At 36.0% G+C, this 18,197-nt stretch overlaps 3 protein-coding genes across 6 annotated transcripts; 1 reads left to right on the forward strand and 2 right to left on the reverse strand.

The window, feature by feature from the left end:
- Positions 1-1,277: 1,277 nt before the first annotated feature.
- LOC111365911 (probably inactive leucine-rich repeat receptor-like protein kinase At5g06940) lies at positions 1,278-5,130 on the forward strand. Of its 3 annotated transcripts, none has more exons than XM_022986465.1 (3): positions 1,278-3,637; positions 3,922-4,269; positions 5,058-5,130. In XM_022986465.1, the coding sequence occupies exons 1-2, from the start codon at positions 1,351-1,353 to the stop codon at positions 4,266-4,268; spliced, it is 2,634 nt and encodes an 877-aa protein (XP_022842233.1). In that variant the 5' UTR covers positions 1,278-1,350; the 3' UTR covers position 4,269; positions 5,058-5,130. The 3 variants fall into 3 exon arrangements, with proteins under 3 accessions (XP_022842233.1, XP_022842232.1, XP_022842231.1); XM_022986464.1 differs by lacking the exon at positions 5,058-5,130 and adding an exon at positions 4,350-4,527 and having other exon boundaries at positions 3,922-4,312; XM_022986463.1 differs by lacking the exon at positions 5,058-5,130 and having other exon boundaries at positions 3,922-4,527.
- On the reverse strand, positions 4,724-8,126 carry LOC111365913 (beta-D-glucosyl crocetin beta-1,6-glucosyltransferase-like). 2 transcript variants are annotated; one of them, XM_022986470.1, is made up of 3 exons: positions 8,037-8,126; positions 5,756-5,861; positions 4,724-5,686 (listed from the first exon to the last, which is right to left on the reverse strand). In XM_022986470.1, exons 2-3 carry the CDS (start codon positions 5,790-5,792, stop codon positions 4,881-4,883), a joined length of 843 nt encoding a protein of 280 aa, XP_022842238.1. In that variant the 5' UTR covers positions 5,793-5,861; positions 8,037-8,126; the 3' UTR covers positions 4,724-4,880. The 2 variants fall into 2 exon arrangements, with proteins under 2 accessions (XP_022842238.1, XP_022842237.1); XM_022986469.1 differs by having other exon boundaries at positions 4,724-5,861.
- Positions 7,773-14,341, reverse strand: LOC111365912. The gene is made up of 8 exons (XM_022986468.1): positions 14,151-14,341; positions 11,333-12,414; positions 10,950-11,247; positions 10,465-10,674; positions 10,063-10,236; positions 9,527-9,727; positions 9,304-9,417; positions 7,773-8,350 (listed from the first exon to the last, which is right to left on the reverse strand). Exons 2-8 carry the CDS (start codon positions 12,388-12,390, stop codon positions 8,000-8,002), a joined length of 2,406 nt encoding a protein of 801 aa, XP_022842236.1. The 5' UTR covers positions 12,391-12,414; positions 14,151-14,341; the 3' UTR covers positions 7,773-7,999.
- Between the last annotated feature and the right edge of the window lie 3,856 nt (positions 14,342-18,197).

Raw genomic sequence — 18,197 nt, forward strand, 5'->3', positions numbered from 1 at the left:
TCTTAGGGACACTCTTAGGGACAATCCAATATTATTCTTGAAAATTATCGTCCAAAGTATTTTTTTTTTTTTTTTTTTTGGGACTTGTACGAATGGGCAAAATTAAAATTAGGGGTTTTTGAAAAAAGGCTTCTAATATGAGCTAGACTATTTCACATCAATTTCATATGTATTATTGATAATATGAGTACTCACAAGAATAATATTGTTTGAACAGGCTCAATAATAGGCCACTTTTTGACTAATTCATTTGGCAATTTTTGATTGATAGTTTTTTGTTTAACTTTTCTTAACTATCAATGAAAATTTACTAAGTGTATGTGTATAAAAATACGTCATTGAGTCTATTCCTGTGGTAGAACTGGTACTCATAAATAGTCTTTTTTTAAAAAGTAAATCATTTTTTTTCTTTTACATATTCTATCAAAAAATGTAATTTTCATCTCTCATAAAAGAGGATTTTGACCACTGGAGATTTAAATCTCAAATTTATATCATCCTTGGGTACAATCTTAGGGACAATCCAATATTATTCTTGAAAATTATCGTCCGAAGTTTTTTATTTTTATTTTTATTTTTATTAATTTTTTTTTTTTGGGACATGTAAGAATGGGCAACACTATAATTAGGCGTTCTTGACAAAAGGTTTCTAATATGATTAGTGAAAGGTCAATCATGTATCACTTTTGAATAATTTATAAATGTCTCATAGGATTCTTTTTTCACAAATTATTGTTTGTGCTAAGGTAAAAGGCCTCCATTTTCCTTAGGACAACATATAACTCTGTATAAAGTCGTCCAATAGTTGACTAAAAGAACCTACCCTATTGATATAATATTTGTGTTAAATGCCATGCCATACACACTAAAAGACTAAGGTCGCTCCCCAGTGCACATCCCAATTGGCAAAGATGAGAGCGCTTCAAGACTGGTAGATCAGAGGTCGTGAGTTTAATTCCTGAAAGGCTCATGAAAGGCAGATATTCTCCTGGAATGCAGGATTTATCTTGGAAGGCAGAAGCTCTACTGAAAGGCAGGGTGCAAAGATGGAAAACGACTTACTTACCACTTTGGCAGATTAGTTGGGGGCTCTTGAACACTTGTCAGTTTGAGGCACAACCTACGGTTTAACCTGTCTGCAGCTTGAGGGACCAAGGTGTAGACTCCAGAATTTAGTCACTGTGAGGTGGATATCTAGATATCAAAAAATAAAATAAAATAATAAAATAAAATAAAATAAAATAAAAGACTAAGGTCTTTGCCCGTTGCATCGGCCATACTTTACTTTCAACTTCACCCAAAATCCCAGCCATTTCATCAGTTCGCTCAAAACTCTCAGTCTGATCTCCAATGGCTATCACCTGCAAATACACACTACATTTATCCGTCATATTCTCTTTCTTCCTTGTGATTTCTTCTGCAGTTTCTGAATCCGATATTCTTCTCACATTCAAGAACTCCATTGAAGACCCCCTGAACTTCCTTTCAGATTGGACAAACACTACAGGGATTCACTATTGTAACTGGACTGGAATCAGTTGCACTAGAACATTTCCATTTTCTGCGTCTAGTATTAACCTTCAAAACTTGAATCTTTCTGGTGAAATCTCATCATCTGTATGTAAACTTTCCAAGCTAAGTAACCTTAATCTTGCCGATAACCTCTTCAACCAGCCTATTCCACTCCACCTGTCTCAATGTGGTTCCTTGGAGAGTTTGAATATTAGTAATAATCTTATTTGGGGTACAATTCCTGATCAGATTTCTCAGTTTGGGTCATTGAGGCTCCTTGATCTCAGCAGAAATCATATTGAAGGAAAAATCCCAGAAAGCATTGGTTCATTGAAGCAGCTACAGTTTCTCATACTGGGTAGTAATTTTCTTTCAGGTAGTGTCCCACTTGTTCTTGGAAATTTTACCGAGCTTCTGGTTCTTGATTTATCTGAAAATCCCTTCTTGGATAGTGAAATTCCTGGTGATATTGTTAAACTCAATAAGCTTGAACAGTTGTTGTTACAGGGCTCTGGTTTTTATGGTGAAATGCCAGATTTCTTTGTGGGTTTGAAAAGTTTAATGATTTTGGATCTTTCTCAGAATAATCTCATTGGTGAAATACCGAAGATTGAGTTGTTTCTCCCTAATTTGGTTTCTTTTGATGTTTCAAGAAATAAGCTTTCTGGGTCATTTCCAACAGGAGTTTGTGAAGCTAAAGGTTTAACAAATTTTAGTCTACATTCAAATTTCTTGAACGGTTCAATACCTAATGAATCCATTAATAAATGCCTAAATCTTGAGAGGGTTCAAGTTCAGGACAATGGGTTCAGTGGGAATTTTCCTTCTTGGCTATGGTCACTGCCTAAAGTTAAGCTCATTAGAGCTGAAAATAACAGATTTACTGGCGAAATACCTGATTCGTTGTCTGGGGATGCTCAATTGGAGCAAGTTCAGATTGATAATAATAGCTTCATTGGTAAAATTCCTCAGGGACTTGGGAAGATTAGAAGCTTGTATAGATTCTCCGCATCCTTGAATGGTTTTTATGGTGAGCTTCCCCCAAATTTCTGTGATTCACCTGTAATGAGTATAATAAATCTCTCCCAAAATTATATTTCAGGTAGGATCCCAGAACTGATAAAATGCCGAAAACTGGTATCATTGTCTCTGGCAGACAACAGTTTTGTCGGTGAGATACCGGAATCTCTTGCTAAACTTCCAGTATTAACTTACCTCGATCTTTCTTGTAACAATCTCACCGGTTCAATTCCAGAAGAGCTTCAAAACTTGAAACTTGCTCTCTTCAATGTTTCTTTCAATCAGCTCTCGGGTCGAGTTCCATTTTCATTGATATCTGGCCTCCCCGCTTCATTCTTGCAAGGGAATCCTGGCTTATGTGGCCCCGGCTTGACTAATCCTTGTTCCAGTGACAAGCCCTCGAGCAAAACATCCCATCTTACTAAAGTGACCTGTGCCTTGGTTACTACAGCTTTATTTTTCGCGCTAGTGATTGTTGCTTTTGGATTTTACCTTGTGCGTCGCTCTTACAATCGAAAATCTCAACTGGGTAGTTGGAGATTGGTCTTCTTTTATCCTCTTCGAGTGACTGAGCATGATTTGATTATGGCAATGGATGAAAAGACTGCCAGGGGAGGTGGTGGAGTTTTTGGAAGTGTTTATGTTGTGAATTTACCAAGTGGTGAACTTGTTGCCGTGAAGAAGATAGTGAACTTTTGCAGCCAGTCTTTGAAATCTTTGAAAACTGAGATAAAATCTATAGCAAAGATCAGGCATAAGAATGTTATTAAAATTCTTGGCTTATGTTATTCAGACGATTCCATGTTTTTGATATATGAATATTTACCAAATGGAAGCCTTGGGGATCTTATCGATAAACCATGCTTCGATTTTCCATGGACAGTTAGATTAAAGATTGCCATTGGTATTGCTCAAGCACTGGCCTATCTTCACAAGGATTATCTTCCACATTTACTTCACAGAAATGTGAAGTCGACAAATATTCTTTTAGATGCTGATCTTCAACCAAAGCTCACTGATATTGCTTTTGACCGAATTGTTGGAGAAAATGCATTTCAGTCAACCATGGCATCAGAATGTGCATCTTCTTGTTACTTAGCACCAGGTATTGAAGTGTTACAGAACTTTACTACCCTTTATTCTTGCATAATGCAATAATAAAGATGCAACCATGTAAGTGATTGAACGAAATTGCAAATGAGAATAATCTATAAAAATCTATTATGTTCTTAGATAAGTTATCCTTGATTCACAGTGTTTTGTCTTCTTAGTAACTATCTTTACACAATGGGAAGTTATTGCTAATGACTATAATTTTATATCCTAAAATTGTCTTTTCCAGGCTTAGAATTAATAATCCCTCACTCAATATTTGTTTCATTCCCGCAGAATATGGTTACACTAAAAAAGCCTCAGAAGAAATTGACACGTATGGATTTGGTGTCGTCTTGTTAGAGCTCATAACAGGCCAGAAAGCAGAACGAGAAGAAAAAGAATCAGGGGAGTCTCTTGATGTTGTGAAGTGGGTAAGACGAAAGATTAACATCACTGATGGGGCCTTGAAAGTTCTTGACCCAAAGATTTCGAGTTCCTCCCAACAAGAAATGCTGGGAGTTCTCGAGATTGCTCTACGTTGTACTGCTGTGATACCAGAAAAACGACCATCAATGTCAGAGGTTGTAAAAGCACTTGAGACCATCAACTCAAGAGCCAGTTCATCCAATCCACCCTTTTAAGGTCCTCTCTGAACTTTTAAACAAATAAACTATTTTGATTGTAAATCCTCCCTAACTTCAAATATACCATTTTGATTGTAAATCCTCCCTAACTTCAAATGCCTCTTTTGAAGTGAATCCTGTTTTTGAATGGTCATGTTCTGTGGTGTGATACATAGGAAGGGAATGTGTGGAGTATTAACTTCCTGGTTTTGTTTCTGTAGCATATTCTTTCCCTGCTTCTGAAACCTGCGATGAAATTTACTGTTTTTGCCAGTCATCCATGTTGTGCGTATAAAATTTTTGCCATTATTAAATTTTCTGTGATATTCTTGATAAGCAAGAACTTCCATATTCAACTAACAGTTCAGTTTAGCTGGACCAGATTACCCATTGACAGAGGATGTGCCGGTAAAATGCAAAATAGAGTGGAGCACACATTGACACAAAATATCAAGAAACCAAGCGAAAATTAGTTTAAAATACTAAACTGTAATCAAATTTAACTAATTGAAAGTTAGATGGTGTAACACTGCATTAAATTTTCGGTGTTAGCACAAAAACAAGACAAGAAAGTCTTGTATCAAACTACTAACATTTAAATAAGAATGAAAATAAATACTGACTCAACTACTAACTGCTAGGACCGCTGTTGCAAACCTCTACTAATTCTGCCACAATTTCATCAATTTCTTGATCTCCTTTGTCACTTATTTTCACTTTTATTTCGTCAGCTTTTTCTCTCACAGATTCTCCGCTTTTTTCCATCACAACTTGCTTAATAACTTCTGCTAATCTTTCTCTGTGAAGCTGCCCCTTCGAGTCTCTCACCACCTCCACACCAACACCAATATCTTCAACAAATCTGGCATTGATAGGCTGGTCGAGATGCATAGGCAATGCAATAATGGGAACGCCAAAATGCATACTCTCCAAAACTGAGTTCCATCCACAGTGACTCAAAAAACCCCCAATATTTTCATGTCCTAGAATTTTCAGTTGTGGGGCCCATCCCTCGATGACCAATCCTCTCCCTCTAACAATTTCAAGAAACCCTTTCGGCAGTGTCTCCTCGAGTTTATGTTCCACACCTTTAGGAAACCTCACAACCCATATGAAGTTAATGTTGCTTAGTTCTAAACCATGAGCAATTTCTTCAGTGTCTTGTTTGGAAAGAAAATATTCACTACCAAAGGAAACAAATACAGTTGATTTCTTTTCCTTTTTGTTAAGCCATTCTATAATCTCGGAATTCTCATTGTCCAGGCTCGGTTCTTGAACCAACGAACCAGCTGGTACAAACTTCTTGCCAACTAATTCAGTTACATAATCAATATACTTGGCCTCAGTTTTTCTAGCACCCTTTATCAGAACAATTTTGCAAGACCTTGCAACACCCTCCGAAGCACGATTTTTTTCTTGTGGATCCGATGCACAAGCTAGCAATTTATTCAAAAGCTTACTCTCATACTCACGAAAGTATATATTTGGGAAGGGGAATTCGATACCTGGCTTCTTGAAATAGTGAAACATGAAAGAAGTCATTGTGGAACTGCTGGTAATGAACTCAACTGCTGGGATATTTTGGACAGAAGCAGCAAGTGGTGCCCAAGGCTGGAGAAAATCATAGATTAGCAAGTCGGGCTTTATCGATGATAAAATATTGGCAAACTCAGGTTCGGCCATGTCAAAGGCCACTTTTAGCGTCGGCATGAGGTCGAGTGGGAGGCCATTGGTAGTGTGCAAGTGAGGAGGAAGACCTGGCAAGGTTGGCAAATGGAGTGAGACTAATTGTATCGTCTGTGCAAATTTTTCACTGATTTTTTGCTTGATGCAACTGAGATTAGCCGGGGTCGAACACAAGTATATAACAAAGTTTCTAGTGGTGAGTTTCTTGGCCAACTCTAGGTAAGGTGTTATGTGACCATATCCCAACCATGGGAACATGAGAATTCGAATAGTGCCTTTATCCATGAAAACTATACTTGTATCTCTCTCTATATATCTATGTGTTTATGTATCTATCTTGCTGGTTCTTGAGGCTAATGCTTTTGAGAGAAAACCAGTAGTCTTATTTATGTGAACGTGAACGTTGCATGAATGGAAAATTTAGTATGAAAGAATGGAAAGGATTCATTTTCCATACTGGAGAGCTCTTAAGAAATGGAAAGATTTATTGCAGATGAAGATCAAATAAGGACATGCAATATGAAAAGGGTAAAAATCTTGGGAAAAATTTAATTAAAGAAAAAATTATAAGATTTAATTCACAATCATGCAAGAAAATCGATGAACTTTCTGCGCTATGAATATATTTTCATTTTCTTGATTTAAAAAGGGTTTTCAATGAAATTTACAAAGAAGCCTTTTTTGATATCTTGATCATTATGTGTAGAGAATTAGAGATCCATTTATGGAGTATGAGCGTTGTTTGCACAAGTTAAATACTGTTGGTATGAAAGAGATGACTTTAACGGTTAAGAATGTAAAGGATGTTTATTAATAAATTATGTGCCTGTTCGGTAGTGATTATGAGAATTGATTTTTTGATTGTTAGAGGGTCCTATCTGCGAGTAAGGAAGTCAAAAATGACGGATGAAATAGTGAAATAACGATCAAAAAATTAAATTTTTTTGGGTGAAAATTTGGTACTGAATAAGGATTATATAATTATTTTCATCCTAATTGAGACCCAAATTAGGCCAAGTTTGCATTTGAACACAATCATGATAATTTTGATTCATGATTAAAAAATAATAATAATTTTGATCATAGTGGCATATTTCATTTCCTAGAATCGATAAAGTTAAGCATGTGACTAAATTCTTCAACCTTGTCAAGTTCTGTTATCTCCAATTAAGAAACAAATGTCACATATGATAGTATTCGATATTCTTTATAAAATTTGATATTCACAAGTTTTAAAAAAAAAAAGGGTGTCTAGTCTAATAGAGTCATTGGCATTTCTCAAAATTCGAAAATTTCAATAATTCAATAAAATTAGGATTCTCATCAAACAAATGTTGTACGAATTGAAAATTCTATAGTTGACAAGCCCCAAAGATTAGAAATGATACCAGTTTCCGTATTAATGGTAGGATTTAATGCACAAAAAGGATATGAATATTAATAGGGTAAGATTTAAGAACAAAATCACGGTTAAAAGGAAAAATGCCAATTAATTAAAGAAAAAGAATATTATATATAATATAATTAAGATTATATTTGAATCTTCCTTGGTAATCCACAAAGGACCACTCGTAGTTCATTATGCAATTCAATGGAATTTCTAAGGCCATGAACTCGACATTGAAATCTTAAGATTATAGATCTTCACAAAATTGTGCATTGTATCAAAATTATTATCATATGTATCGTGTTAAGAGTTATATTGAGAGAGAGAGCTTCATTAAATACTCTCTTCGTGTTTCATATATAGATGGTTGTCGTTATATGTAACGGGAGTTAAATTGACATGATTTACAATATAAATTCTCAACTATATGTCGGCCCGGAAGCAAATAATTAATACAATATCGTTAATGATTATTACTTATTCACTACCATTAAAAAAAAAAACCTTTCCCATAACATGTTCTCATAATTTGATACAATGAACTATGGACTCGAATACTAAAAATGAGCAAATGATTTCAGTTCTATGTATCATGCTGCTTTGTTTTTCATATTTACTGAGATTATATCACAAAATGCATCAAAGTAACCACACAATTCAAGCAACTATTTTAACCTTATGATGCCATCCAGACTTCACGAAGGAGATCGTACCTAGCATTGGCTCCAATATGGTCTGATTGATCGTGGTGATTTCCGTTTCCATTTCCATTTGATAGAGTAGTTGGAGATGACGGCATTTTGTCGATGACAGTCGTTAGACAAGATTCCAATTCGTCAAGTTCTTCATCACTTGTGTATCCCTTCCTCTGTATAAAAGATGCCCTTGGGGACAACTGAGATATTCCGCCACCCTCGCCAATTTTTTCTGCAATATCAGAAGACGTAGGTGGTGTGTACACAACTGGAGCAGCAGTGTAGGGGAAGCTGCTGTCGGATTCTCCTAACAATCTCCGTTCAATGATACACTACAAATACAGATCGGAAGAGGAAAATTAATTTATTTTGTAAAAGATGAAATACAACAGCCAATATCACCCTGTTCCGCATAAAACTGAGATTGGCAACATGAATCTTTTTTCTCCACGCCGTTTTGTTTAATGCTATATCAATTGTAAGATTTAAAGTAACTAGATTCTTAACAACTTCAGGTCATATTAGTTTTGGTCTACACCTCCCTCACTTTTTTTACCGAGATTGTCACTTTTAGGAACAAGTCTCTCCTCCGATCTACATGAAATGTGTCCCAATTAAGCTGTCCTTTCCTTGATTTATTCTCAGCCAATTCCACCTCCACTTCTTATTTCTACCTCTCTCCCCTTAAGGTATCATGGCAGAAAAAAAATCCTAGAATGGCTGTAAGTCCTAGGCTAAGACTCGAAACTACCGATTTATGGTAATTTCACATTGTACTTGTATGAAAATATTAATTCAGCCTGCAAGTGAAGAGCATGTTATCTAGCTAATAGCTTAAACTCTTAGATGAAGTAGTTCGAGACATTCCAGTAATTAATTATTTTCAGAGAACAAGTAATTCTTGAGGCCTCTAGATATCTATTAAGCATTGATTTATTTACCATAACGTACATATCTATTTAGAAATTATACATTCTCAGACTGATATATAGCAACTCTTTTTATATTACTCTGTTATTTTTTTTTGACCATATTATTGATGCCCACACATGCATGTCACGTGGTAGTAGCAGCAGCAAGTTGTCAATTCCAGATGGTGTAGCTTCCGGTACATGTGATCGTACATGACAAATCACAAACCTAATAAGAAACAGTTTTTTGATATTCACAATCTAAATTGTGAGAGCCACAGACATTTGAACTTGCTTTTGACTAAGTGATAACGACCAATTTTAATAACAGTTTTTCGTTGCCCAAGAAACATGAAAGGTAACAGCAACCATACCTCAGCATTAAGTGCCTCTAACACAGCACCAGGGACAGAATCAGGGCAGAACTCATCTGGAGTGAAGTTGCACACTATTCGCTTAACTAATGAAAGACTGATTGACGGACACACCTATAGACAAAGATGCACATGGATACGTGGTCCGTAAAAGAGAAGAAACGAAGCACTTCTGCAAAATAAAAGAAAAAAATAAAAAAGACGGTGTGATCATATAGTGGACCTCCATTCTGATTGCTCGATCCATAAGCATATCTTTCGGAAGCATTAGAAGATCACTCAAGGCATTTAGAAGAGGAAAGCATTTAGGTTCCTCACTAATACCCCTCCTGTCATCATCCTTGCAGCTGCTCTTACCATCTTGCACAGAACCATCAGCATCCATGCCAAGCGAATCTGTCAGCCATCTAGCCCAATTGCCAACCTAAAAACATTGCCTAATTAGCATACACGAGGATGAAATAATACGAATGTGTTAAGATTATATGTCTGGTCAGGAATACATAGCAAGAATTTTTTAAATCCCGATTAACCCAATCAATGCTAGCTCCACAATTGACAAGGTGAGCAGAACCTCCTGTAATTCGGTCTTATATAGAACTGGGTGTGGCATTTGAATGGTAAATTCAATATGGCAGTTGACTTTGCTTTTAAGGAAACAATAAAATATAAAAAACCTTTGCATGCCATTCAGTGCAAACAAGTTCTCTCAAGTGTGCTGTGCTAGAGAAATCACGCAAATTATATCCATGTACTTACGGAATTTTTAAGCTGTGCACCAGACCCAAAACTCAAGTCTCCAGCTGGAATAGGCAAAACCTTGGAATCAAGTATAGGATCAGATATAGGATCGGTTGGGATCTCGTGGGCAGACTCACGGAGAATGGCATTGAACATGGCCACGTCTAGCCTCCCAACACATTGTTCCATCACCTATTAGAGATAATAATTGTTGAAACATGTCAGATCCAGCTGCAATATATATTGAACTGCTCCTGTGTTGAGCAGCTTGAGCTTGTTAATAATCAAATTTCATCTTTACACCCAAACAACCCTCCACACAAACAATCACATGCGGAGAAAGAGGACGAGGCAAGAGAGAAGGAAGAGTAAGTGAGAAGGAGGCTACAAGTGATAAATAATGACATCTAGCTTACAAACCTTCCTTGACAAAACAGGCAAGCAACCACATTCATGCCCCCCTGATCGAACAGGACAAAGTCGTCTGAGAGCATCATGAAAAGCATTTCTCCACAAGTTAACAGAAAAGTTGCCTTGCTGCTGGTCACCTAAGGCCGGCCCCAGTAACTTACCAACTGCTTTGTTTGTTAGGGACTCGTCAGTGGGAGATTGCATATTAGGAGTCAGAGTCTGAAGCCAAAATAAATTAGTGTTAATAGGGTGAGCACATAGCTGTTTCCAAAGACAGGTTTAACACATTTCGCAAGCTGTATACACGACCAACAAGTAGAATAGTAAAATTAAAGATATTATCTCATATGAAAGTCAAAGTACGATGCTTCGTTCTTGTAGAATAAAAAATAAATGTCTACAATTGAACACAAGACTGGTATGTATTATGGGCAAGTAACTGCATACCCTTATGCATCAAGTATATACATAAAATGATCGTATGTACGAATTACCTGCCACCATATTGACTCAACTATCCGTGAGAATATCCAGGACTCGACTTTCTCCAAGGCAGCAGTAAAGGTTCTTGTTTGTTGCCAATCGTCAACAAACTGTACAAAACCCAGCGTGCTTGGTTGTCGACTGCCAGACTTATTTTTCCAGTTGACCGATGAAGACTTTGATTCGCTCTTCTTTCCTCCTCCATTTGACTCGACGATCTTCGTAAGGGAACTGGAGACACATGAACTCCCAAATGCTTGAGAGAGAATTTCTCTCAGAGCAACAGTGTTTGACAACCAAAATGTTAACCTGGTACAACATTGTAGGAAAAGATTGTAGTCAGCCTACAATAAATTACCCAACTTGTCATATAAAAGAAGCTTCTATTACACACCTTGAAACCTCATTGCCACATGACTTAGCAACTAGAACAAGCCCAGATATAGTGTTTCTAGCAATGGTCGCTCGCTTTACTTGAGAGCAATACTTGCATGCATGGATATAGAGTCGAGAAAGGCGCCTCGCAGGTGTGTGCACCTTGTGTGCTGAGTTACCATGCTCAGGTACAACAGAGTAGAGTGCAATTTCAAGGGCAGCAACCTCTTTCAGTTCCTCTTCCAATTTCTCAATCCTATTCTCCATTTCCTCAATCTTTTGACCTAAAGCAGCCCTGTCTTCATTCTCACCATTTTCCTCGTTACTAACTATTTCATCATCACTGCAGACACTAAGAGCACCATTTGAGACCTCATCGAGGACATCTGCTTCCTTTACCTCCTCAAGAGGTTTGTCATCAACTCTCTCAGAGATCTCTGATAAAGGTTTTGGATGGACTTTAATATTTCTTGAGTTATCAGTTGAATTTCTTATTGTCGATTTAGAAGGCCCTTTGTTGGGTTTTATGGCTTTCTTTGGTGTGGCTTTTGAAGCTTTGATTTGTGAACTATTCGTTTTCTGGTTGGATTTCACCCTTGGTGCATAAGAACTGTCAGGGGATTCATTTTTAGCAAGCATTTTGGAAACTCTTGACGCCTTTTCTAGCTTTTCCTCATCAGCCATTTGTGGATCCCCTCGAGATGAAACTGAATCACTGATTGTCCCAGGATCAGATTCTTCGGCAGTCCCCTCCCTACATTCACTCTCCAAATCACTAGAATGACCATTCGATTTTTCCTTGCTTTCTTTCTCAACCATTTTAAGTATTTTTGAATTGTCTAATGCTTCCTCAGACCTGTAGACATCATCCACATAATCTATAACCACATTGTTATAAACTTCAGAGGACTCTAAGTCCATGTTTGAATCACTTACTAATATGTTGGACTTTTGTTTACCAGCTGAAGCTTTAACATCAATCTCTTTCACCTTCAAGTTTTTCCCGCAATTTTCAGCCTTTGAAGGACGTTTTCCTTGTTTATTGTTTGAACCCCTCTTCTTGTCGGTCTCCTTCATGCTTAATTCTTTTCCTTTTTCTCACTGCATTTTCAGAGAAAGACTAATTACTGAGAAAAGCACAAATGACAACCACATAAATCAGTCACAGAGAGTTCACCAAATATCCTTGGAAGTCAAAAGTGCATATTTCCATTCCTGAAGACTCAAATATCATATGTTGAACAGGATAAATAACTCAATTGTGACTTACAGGTTGTCCACAACTATGATTTTGATAGATTTTGAAATATTATAAATTCTAATGAATTTCATGGATTTGAATAGATTTCCACAAATTCCATAAGAATCTCATCAAATATGGTGAAATTTCAAATGATTTGGTCATACGTATTTTAATTTTGAAATCCATTCAAATCTTTTAAAATCCCTCTATTGATGAAATATTTATAAATCTACTAGTTATTGAAGACGCCCAAATTTTAAAGAATTTTATTGAATTTCATTAAAATCTCAATTGGAAACACCTAATTTTTAATAGATTTCATTAAAATTTCAATTGAGCACACCTTGATTTAGAAGGATTTTTAAAATACATCACAATCTCAATCAAGGACACTTCCCTTAATGTTAGCCTTAAATATGTTCGGTAAAATTGCACAGGTCAGGCTCCCACTAAGCAAACTAGGAACTGCAGATAAGAACAATGATATTATAGCTAGGTATACATGCCAAATCACAAACTGAAGCAGAACTACACTGCTCCCATAGGATTATTGAGTCCTTATGCTCGTTCAAATTATATTAACATTTATAACGCACAGAAGTCATGGTAATATGCACAAAAATTCGTTCTAATCAGGAAAAGTGTATTGCTATCGGTCTCCTCATGCAATTACATTCATACCCATTAATTCATGCTAGATAGAAATGTGACCTGAATTTTTTAATCTTTATTAAGAAAAGGCAATACCATAAATTATTTCACCAGCAGATGAGTAAGGTAATACAATGAGAAAGAACAATTTAATCAATCATTTGCTATCTCGTAAATGTGACTCAAAATACGAGCAGAGTAACTTCTCCATCATTCTGGAAGAAAGAAAGTATAGAAACAAAATGTTCATCGAGAACCCAAAGTTAGAGCTTATTTTCACTTTTGTATATTCCGCAGAACAAATCATTATATAAATTTTTCATTGTTAACATATTCAGAACTTCAAGTTCAATTCTAGTCTAAAGACTAAAGAAATAATCAAAATCGAAATCCAGTTTACGATAACGAAATCATGGAGACTACACTAAGCAATAAGAAACTCAAGTCGTCCATTTTATAATGTTATAGATCCGGAAAAAATTAAAGTTCCATAAGGTAATTCTTCGTGCATATACAAAAACTCAGTCATGATGTACCCGCGCGCAAAGAGAGAGAACAGAGTAGCAAGAATTCAGCAATAATTTTGTGTTGAAAAGCACCGCAAATCCAGGTGGACACCACGAGACGGTTACATTATATGGAAAGTAACTGTCAAATGAAACACAAAAAATTTCGAAAATTCAACTACCATTAATAATAACCAATTATTCGGGGGGGGGGGGGGGGGAATTCAATCCAAAACACAAGAAGGAAGCGATATTTCCAAGACGAACTGGACATTAATATCAAAACATCCAGTTAAAAACAACAAGATCTAAGAATTAAAAAACTAATAATCTTCAGAAAATCGATAAAAACGAGAATGTAAAGCAGAATCTAGTCGATATATTTGCATCGAAAGTAGTAAAAAAGAAAAACAGTAAAAGATATTTTTAGAATTTACCGAAGTGCACCGAACTCGAGAGATTGCAGAAACTTCAAATGCCAAATTCCTCCTCTCTCACACACACACTAGCACGCAGTGTTACTCTCAAGAAACTGAAAATGAGGAATCGAGAAGTCTCTCTCTATATGAGTGAATGTGTATGTATAAGTGCAATTATGGGAAATGGTAATGGAGTGCGGGAGGAACATGATTTAAAAGGCTAATACTTTAAAGGATGGCTGCAGTATTCGGGTGACCGGTAAAAGTTGTCGGTGGGGGACAGTGACCGGATGATCCCGGTTACTTTACGCGTTATTATTAATTATAATTGATAATGTGTGATATACAGTCTAATAATTACATTTCAAGAACAAAATTAAGGATCTTTTTGTACGGAATTTCATTTAAATCGATCATTTATGCCAATTACGCAACAATAACATGCTTTTGATAACATTTGAGCTAATTTTCTTAGGAGTTGCAATGGGCAAGCCAAATCGACCCAACGTGTAGACTTTTGAGCATGGTTCATGTTCAAATCATAGGATAGATTCAATCCTATGATTCGTGAATTTCATGAGTCGGCTCATTTTAATTTTTTAAAATAAATTAAAAATTAAGCCAAAAATGAAGAGTTTTTATATAAATTAATAAAAATAAGTCCAAAATAAAAGAAAATAAAAACGAGTATTCACAAGTCCAGATGAACCAGCTTGTGAGCTCGTGCCCATGAGCTCAAACGAGCCGATTTTTGTACCTTCTGCTTGACTCGTAAAAATATCGTGTTCAACTTGGCTCATGATTCATCTCAAAATAGGTTCGAATTGTTCGTGGACCAAATCGATGCGAGTCTAGCTCGCAAGCAACTGATAGGTTTAGGTAAAATTGTTCTATTGATCCATAACGTAATGTGAGTGACAATCAAGTCAAATAGGTCAGGGGATGACGGTGAGGAGTAGCAAGTGGTGGGGGTGACTTATAATTGAAAGGAAAATAATTGAAAATGACGTTAACACAGCATGAATAGTATGATAGTCACAAAAATATAAAAACCTCTCACCTGTCTCTTTCCACATGAATGTAAGCTTCACCGACAACGACTTCAAATACAAGGAACCAGCCAAAAGCTGCTTATTCACAACACAACCCCACTACCAATAAGCATTTTAGGCAAACCCAAACCTCAATTATTTTGATAGGCTAGAAAATTTTTTATAAAGTATGTGGACAGAGCCCTTAGCCTTATCCATATTCGAGAATTCGATCCACCGTACAAGTTTTCGGGCCCCGACCTGAGTTTGCCTAGTATATGATCTTAACCATTGGTGATGCATATTAGGGAAAATTTCATAAGAGATTAAGTACGGTATATTTTGAAAATAAGAAAATAAGTTTAAAAATTCAAAAATCAGATTTTAATTAAAATTTATTTATGATTTAATTATTTAATTAATTTAGTGTTTGTTTGGTAGGAATTTTAATAATTGATTTTTTGACCGTTTGTAATAAAATGAATCCTATCTGTGAGAGAAAAATTTTAAAATGGCAGTTGAAATAGTAAAATAACGGTTAAAAAATTGATTTTAATTAACTTTTAAACTGTACAAAACAAGATCTTAATATATTTAGGTGGCAGATCTATACAATTTGATCACGAATTAACAATTTAATTACTAATTTATTATTTTTATGACAAATTTAAAATTTTATGTCACAAATTATTTTACGATCATGATTCAAAAAAATTTCAAGTCACAATTTTTTCTTCGGTCACAAATCAAAAAATTAATTAGTCACAAATTAATTTCTAGTCACAACTTATTTTTCAATCACAAATCAAAAATTTTATAAATCACATTATTTTTTGGTCACGAATAAAATTCTTTATAGGTCACTGGTTATTCATTGGTTACAAAATCAAAATTTTTATTGGTCACAGCTCATATATTCATTTCAAATTATAATATTAATTGGTCACGATTAATTTTTTGGTCACAACTCATATATTCATTTCAAATTATTAGATTAATTGACCACGATTAATTTTTTTGTTACAACTTAATCAATTGTAAGTCACAGTTGCAAATTTTAGGTCACATATTATAAATTTAGTCACAGTCACATATTCGGCCACATATTATTTACCGATTATAAATTAACAATTTATTGATCATAACATAATTGATCACAAACACTCTTTCCACCCACTGCAACACTGCCAATCACCACCTCGCTAAATCCACCACTCCGCCCGCTTTACCAACGCCAAAACCACCTAAATTCCCAATAACGAACGACCACCACAACTCCCAACAACCAAAAAAACACCACCACCCCCACCACTAACCACACTACCGCATCACCACCACCACCACCCCATAACCTGTAATAGCACTACCGTAACCCATCGTCGCCAAAACGATTGCCATAGATCCATTGAATCGCAACCCACCACAGATCAACCATCATCACCACAACCCAACACCGTACTGCAATCGCCATCAACCACCGCACCTCACCTCACCAAATCCACCATTCTCTATTGAGAACACCACCACCACACAGATCACCATCCAAACCCCACCCAAACTGCCACAAATCTCCACCACACAAAAACATCATCCAAACCCAAAAAATTGCCACCAACCCAAATTGCCTCTCCTTCGCGTGTGCTTGTGAAGAGTCGTCGATCTGCTTTGCAGTATCATTTCACCATAGTTGCTCCCGGTGATTCGTGGACCACAACTCACAGTGGATCTGCTGCAGAAATAGAAGAGGATAGGATAGGAGAGGAGAGGGAGAGTTGACGGTGTCTTTGGAGTAGAGAGTGGTGACGGCGACATTGCTTCAATTGGCTTCACTCCAGGCTGACAATCTCACTTTATTTCCCCATTGTTGATAGTCAGCGGTTGAGAGATGAGAACAGAGAGAAATGTAGAGAGAGAGAGAGTATTGAGAATTAATTAGGATTTGTTTGTAATGGAGTGTATATATTTAGTAAAAATATTTATTTTAAAAAATGTTAATTAAAATAAAATTTCTGATTTTTGAAAAATTAAACTACTCATCTTATTTTAGAATTGTGAATTTTTAACTTATGGAATTGTATAATTTCCACTGCATATTAATTGCTTAAATTAATAGGCCCAACTTGTCAATGAGCTGGTCCCATTTTCGGCTGTCCACTTTCCAGCCATAAATATGGTGGGTTGTTGCCTTGTGGGTCTAACTCACCACGTTGACCTGTCGACAGGGTTGAAAGTTGGACAGAGAGTGCGAGTAGCTACTAGTTGGACGCCAAATGCAGCCGGTCGAAAATATTGAAGAGTCCGTGATTAGATTCACGTATTATCGGTTTTCGTTGGAGTTTGAATTGGGTAGGATACAAGTATGTTGGTCAGACCAGTTTACATTTTAGAGTAACAAATTTAGACCCGATAATCAAAGACGAGCAAACCTATCAATCCGGTTCATATCTTGGCGTGTGGGCCCACGTTACATGAACAATGGTTTTATTATATAATTTTCTATTTTTAAAAAAATAAAATAAAATCCCAGGAACCTTGTAAACTAGGGGAATGAACAACGATATCACTCTTGATCTGGCAATAAAACCAAAGATTTCCTTGTCCACGATCATGATTAAACCACTTAACCAAATCTCAACCATGCCCTAACCGTTATTAAAAAATAATTTAAATTATAAAATAGAGAATTATGTATCAAATTTCTAAGCGTAAAAGAAGCAAACTAGTGTTCACGTGTGTGTTTCGACATTTTATTCTAGTCGTGAAAACCCATGTTTTTGTTCTACAACTCCGAGCCTGTGTGCATGTTCAATTCTAATGGGCTATCTAATAAACATGATAGCATTGCTTTTAGAGTAACATTATTGCCACTAGTAGAGATCCATCATCAGACAGGAGGTAAATGGCAATGGGTCCCCTGCAGAGGTGTCAACAGTAAATTTGTATGCTCAACATTTTGCCCAAATATTTTTCAAGATTTTTGAAAAACTCCTTGTAGTTCAATTTTTGCCCCCACAATTAAAATTTTGTGTAATTC

The sequence above is a fragment of the Olea europaea genome, chromosome 17, assembly GCF_002742605.1.
Source record: "Olea europaea var. sylvestris chromosome 17, O_europaea_v1, whole genome shotgun sequence".
NCBI lineage: Eukaryota > Viridiplantae > Streptophyta > Magnoliopsida > Lamiales > Oleaceae > Olea > Olea europaea.

What these genes read in the sequence shown, in the direction of transcription:
- LOC111365913 (XM_022986469.1), bottom strand. Translation starts at nt 5,792, where the DNA reads ATGACTTCTTTCATGTTTCACTATTTCAAGAAGCCAGGTATCGAATTC.
- LOC111365912 (XM_022986468.1), bottom strand. Translation starts at nt 12,390, where the DNA reads ATGAAGGAGACCGACAAGAAGAGGGGTTCAAACAATAAACAAGGAAAA. An exon ending in GTGCACAGCTTAAAAATTCC is followed by an intron (nt 9,728 to 10,062) that starts GTAAGTACATGG and finishes CAATGTTTTTAG; the next exon opens with GTTGGCAATTGGGCTAGATG. An exon ending in TAGAGGCACTTAATGCTGAG is followed by an intron (nt 8,351 to 9,303) that starts GTATGGTTGCTG and finishes CTGTATTTGTAG; the next exon opens with TGTATCATTGAACGGAGATT.
- LOC111365911 (XM_022986465.1), top strand. Translation starts at nt 1,351, where the DNA reads ATGGCTATCACCTGCAAATACACACTACATTTATCCGTCATATTCTCT. An exon ending in TTCTTGTTACTTAGCACCAG is followed by an intron (nt 3,638 to 3,921) that starts GTATTGAAGTGT and finishes TCATTCCCGCAG; the next exon opens with AATATGGTTACACTAAAAAA.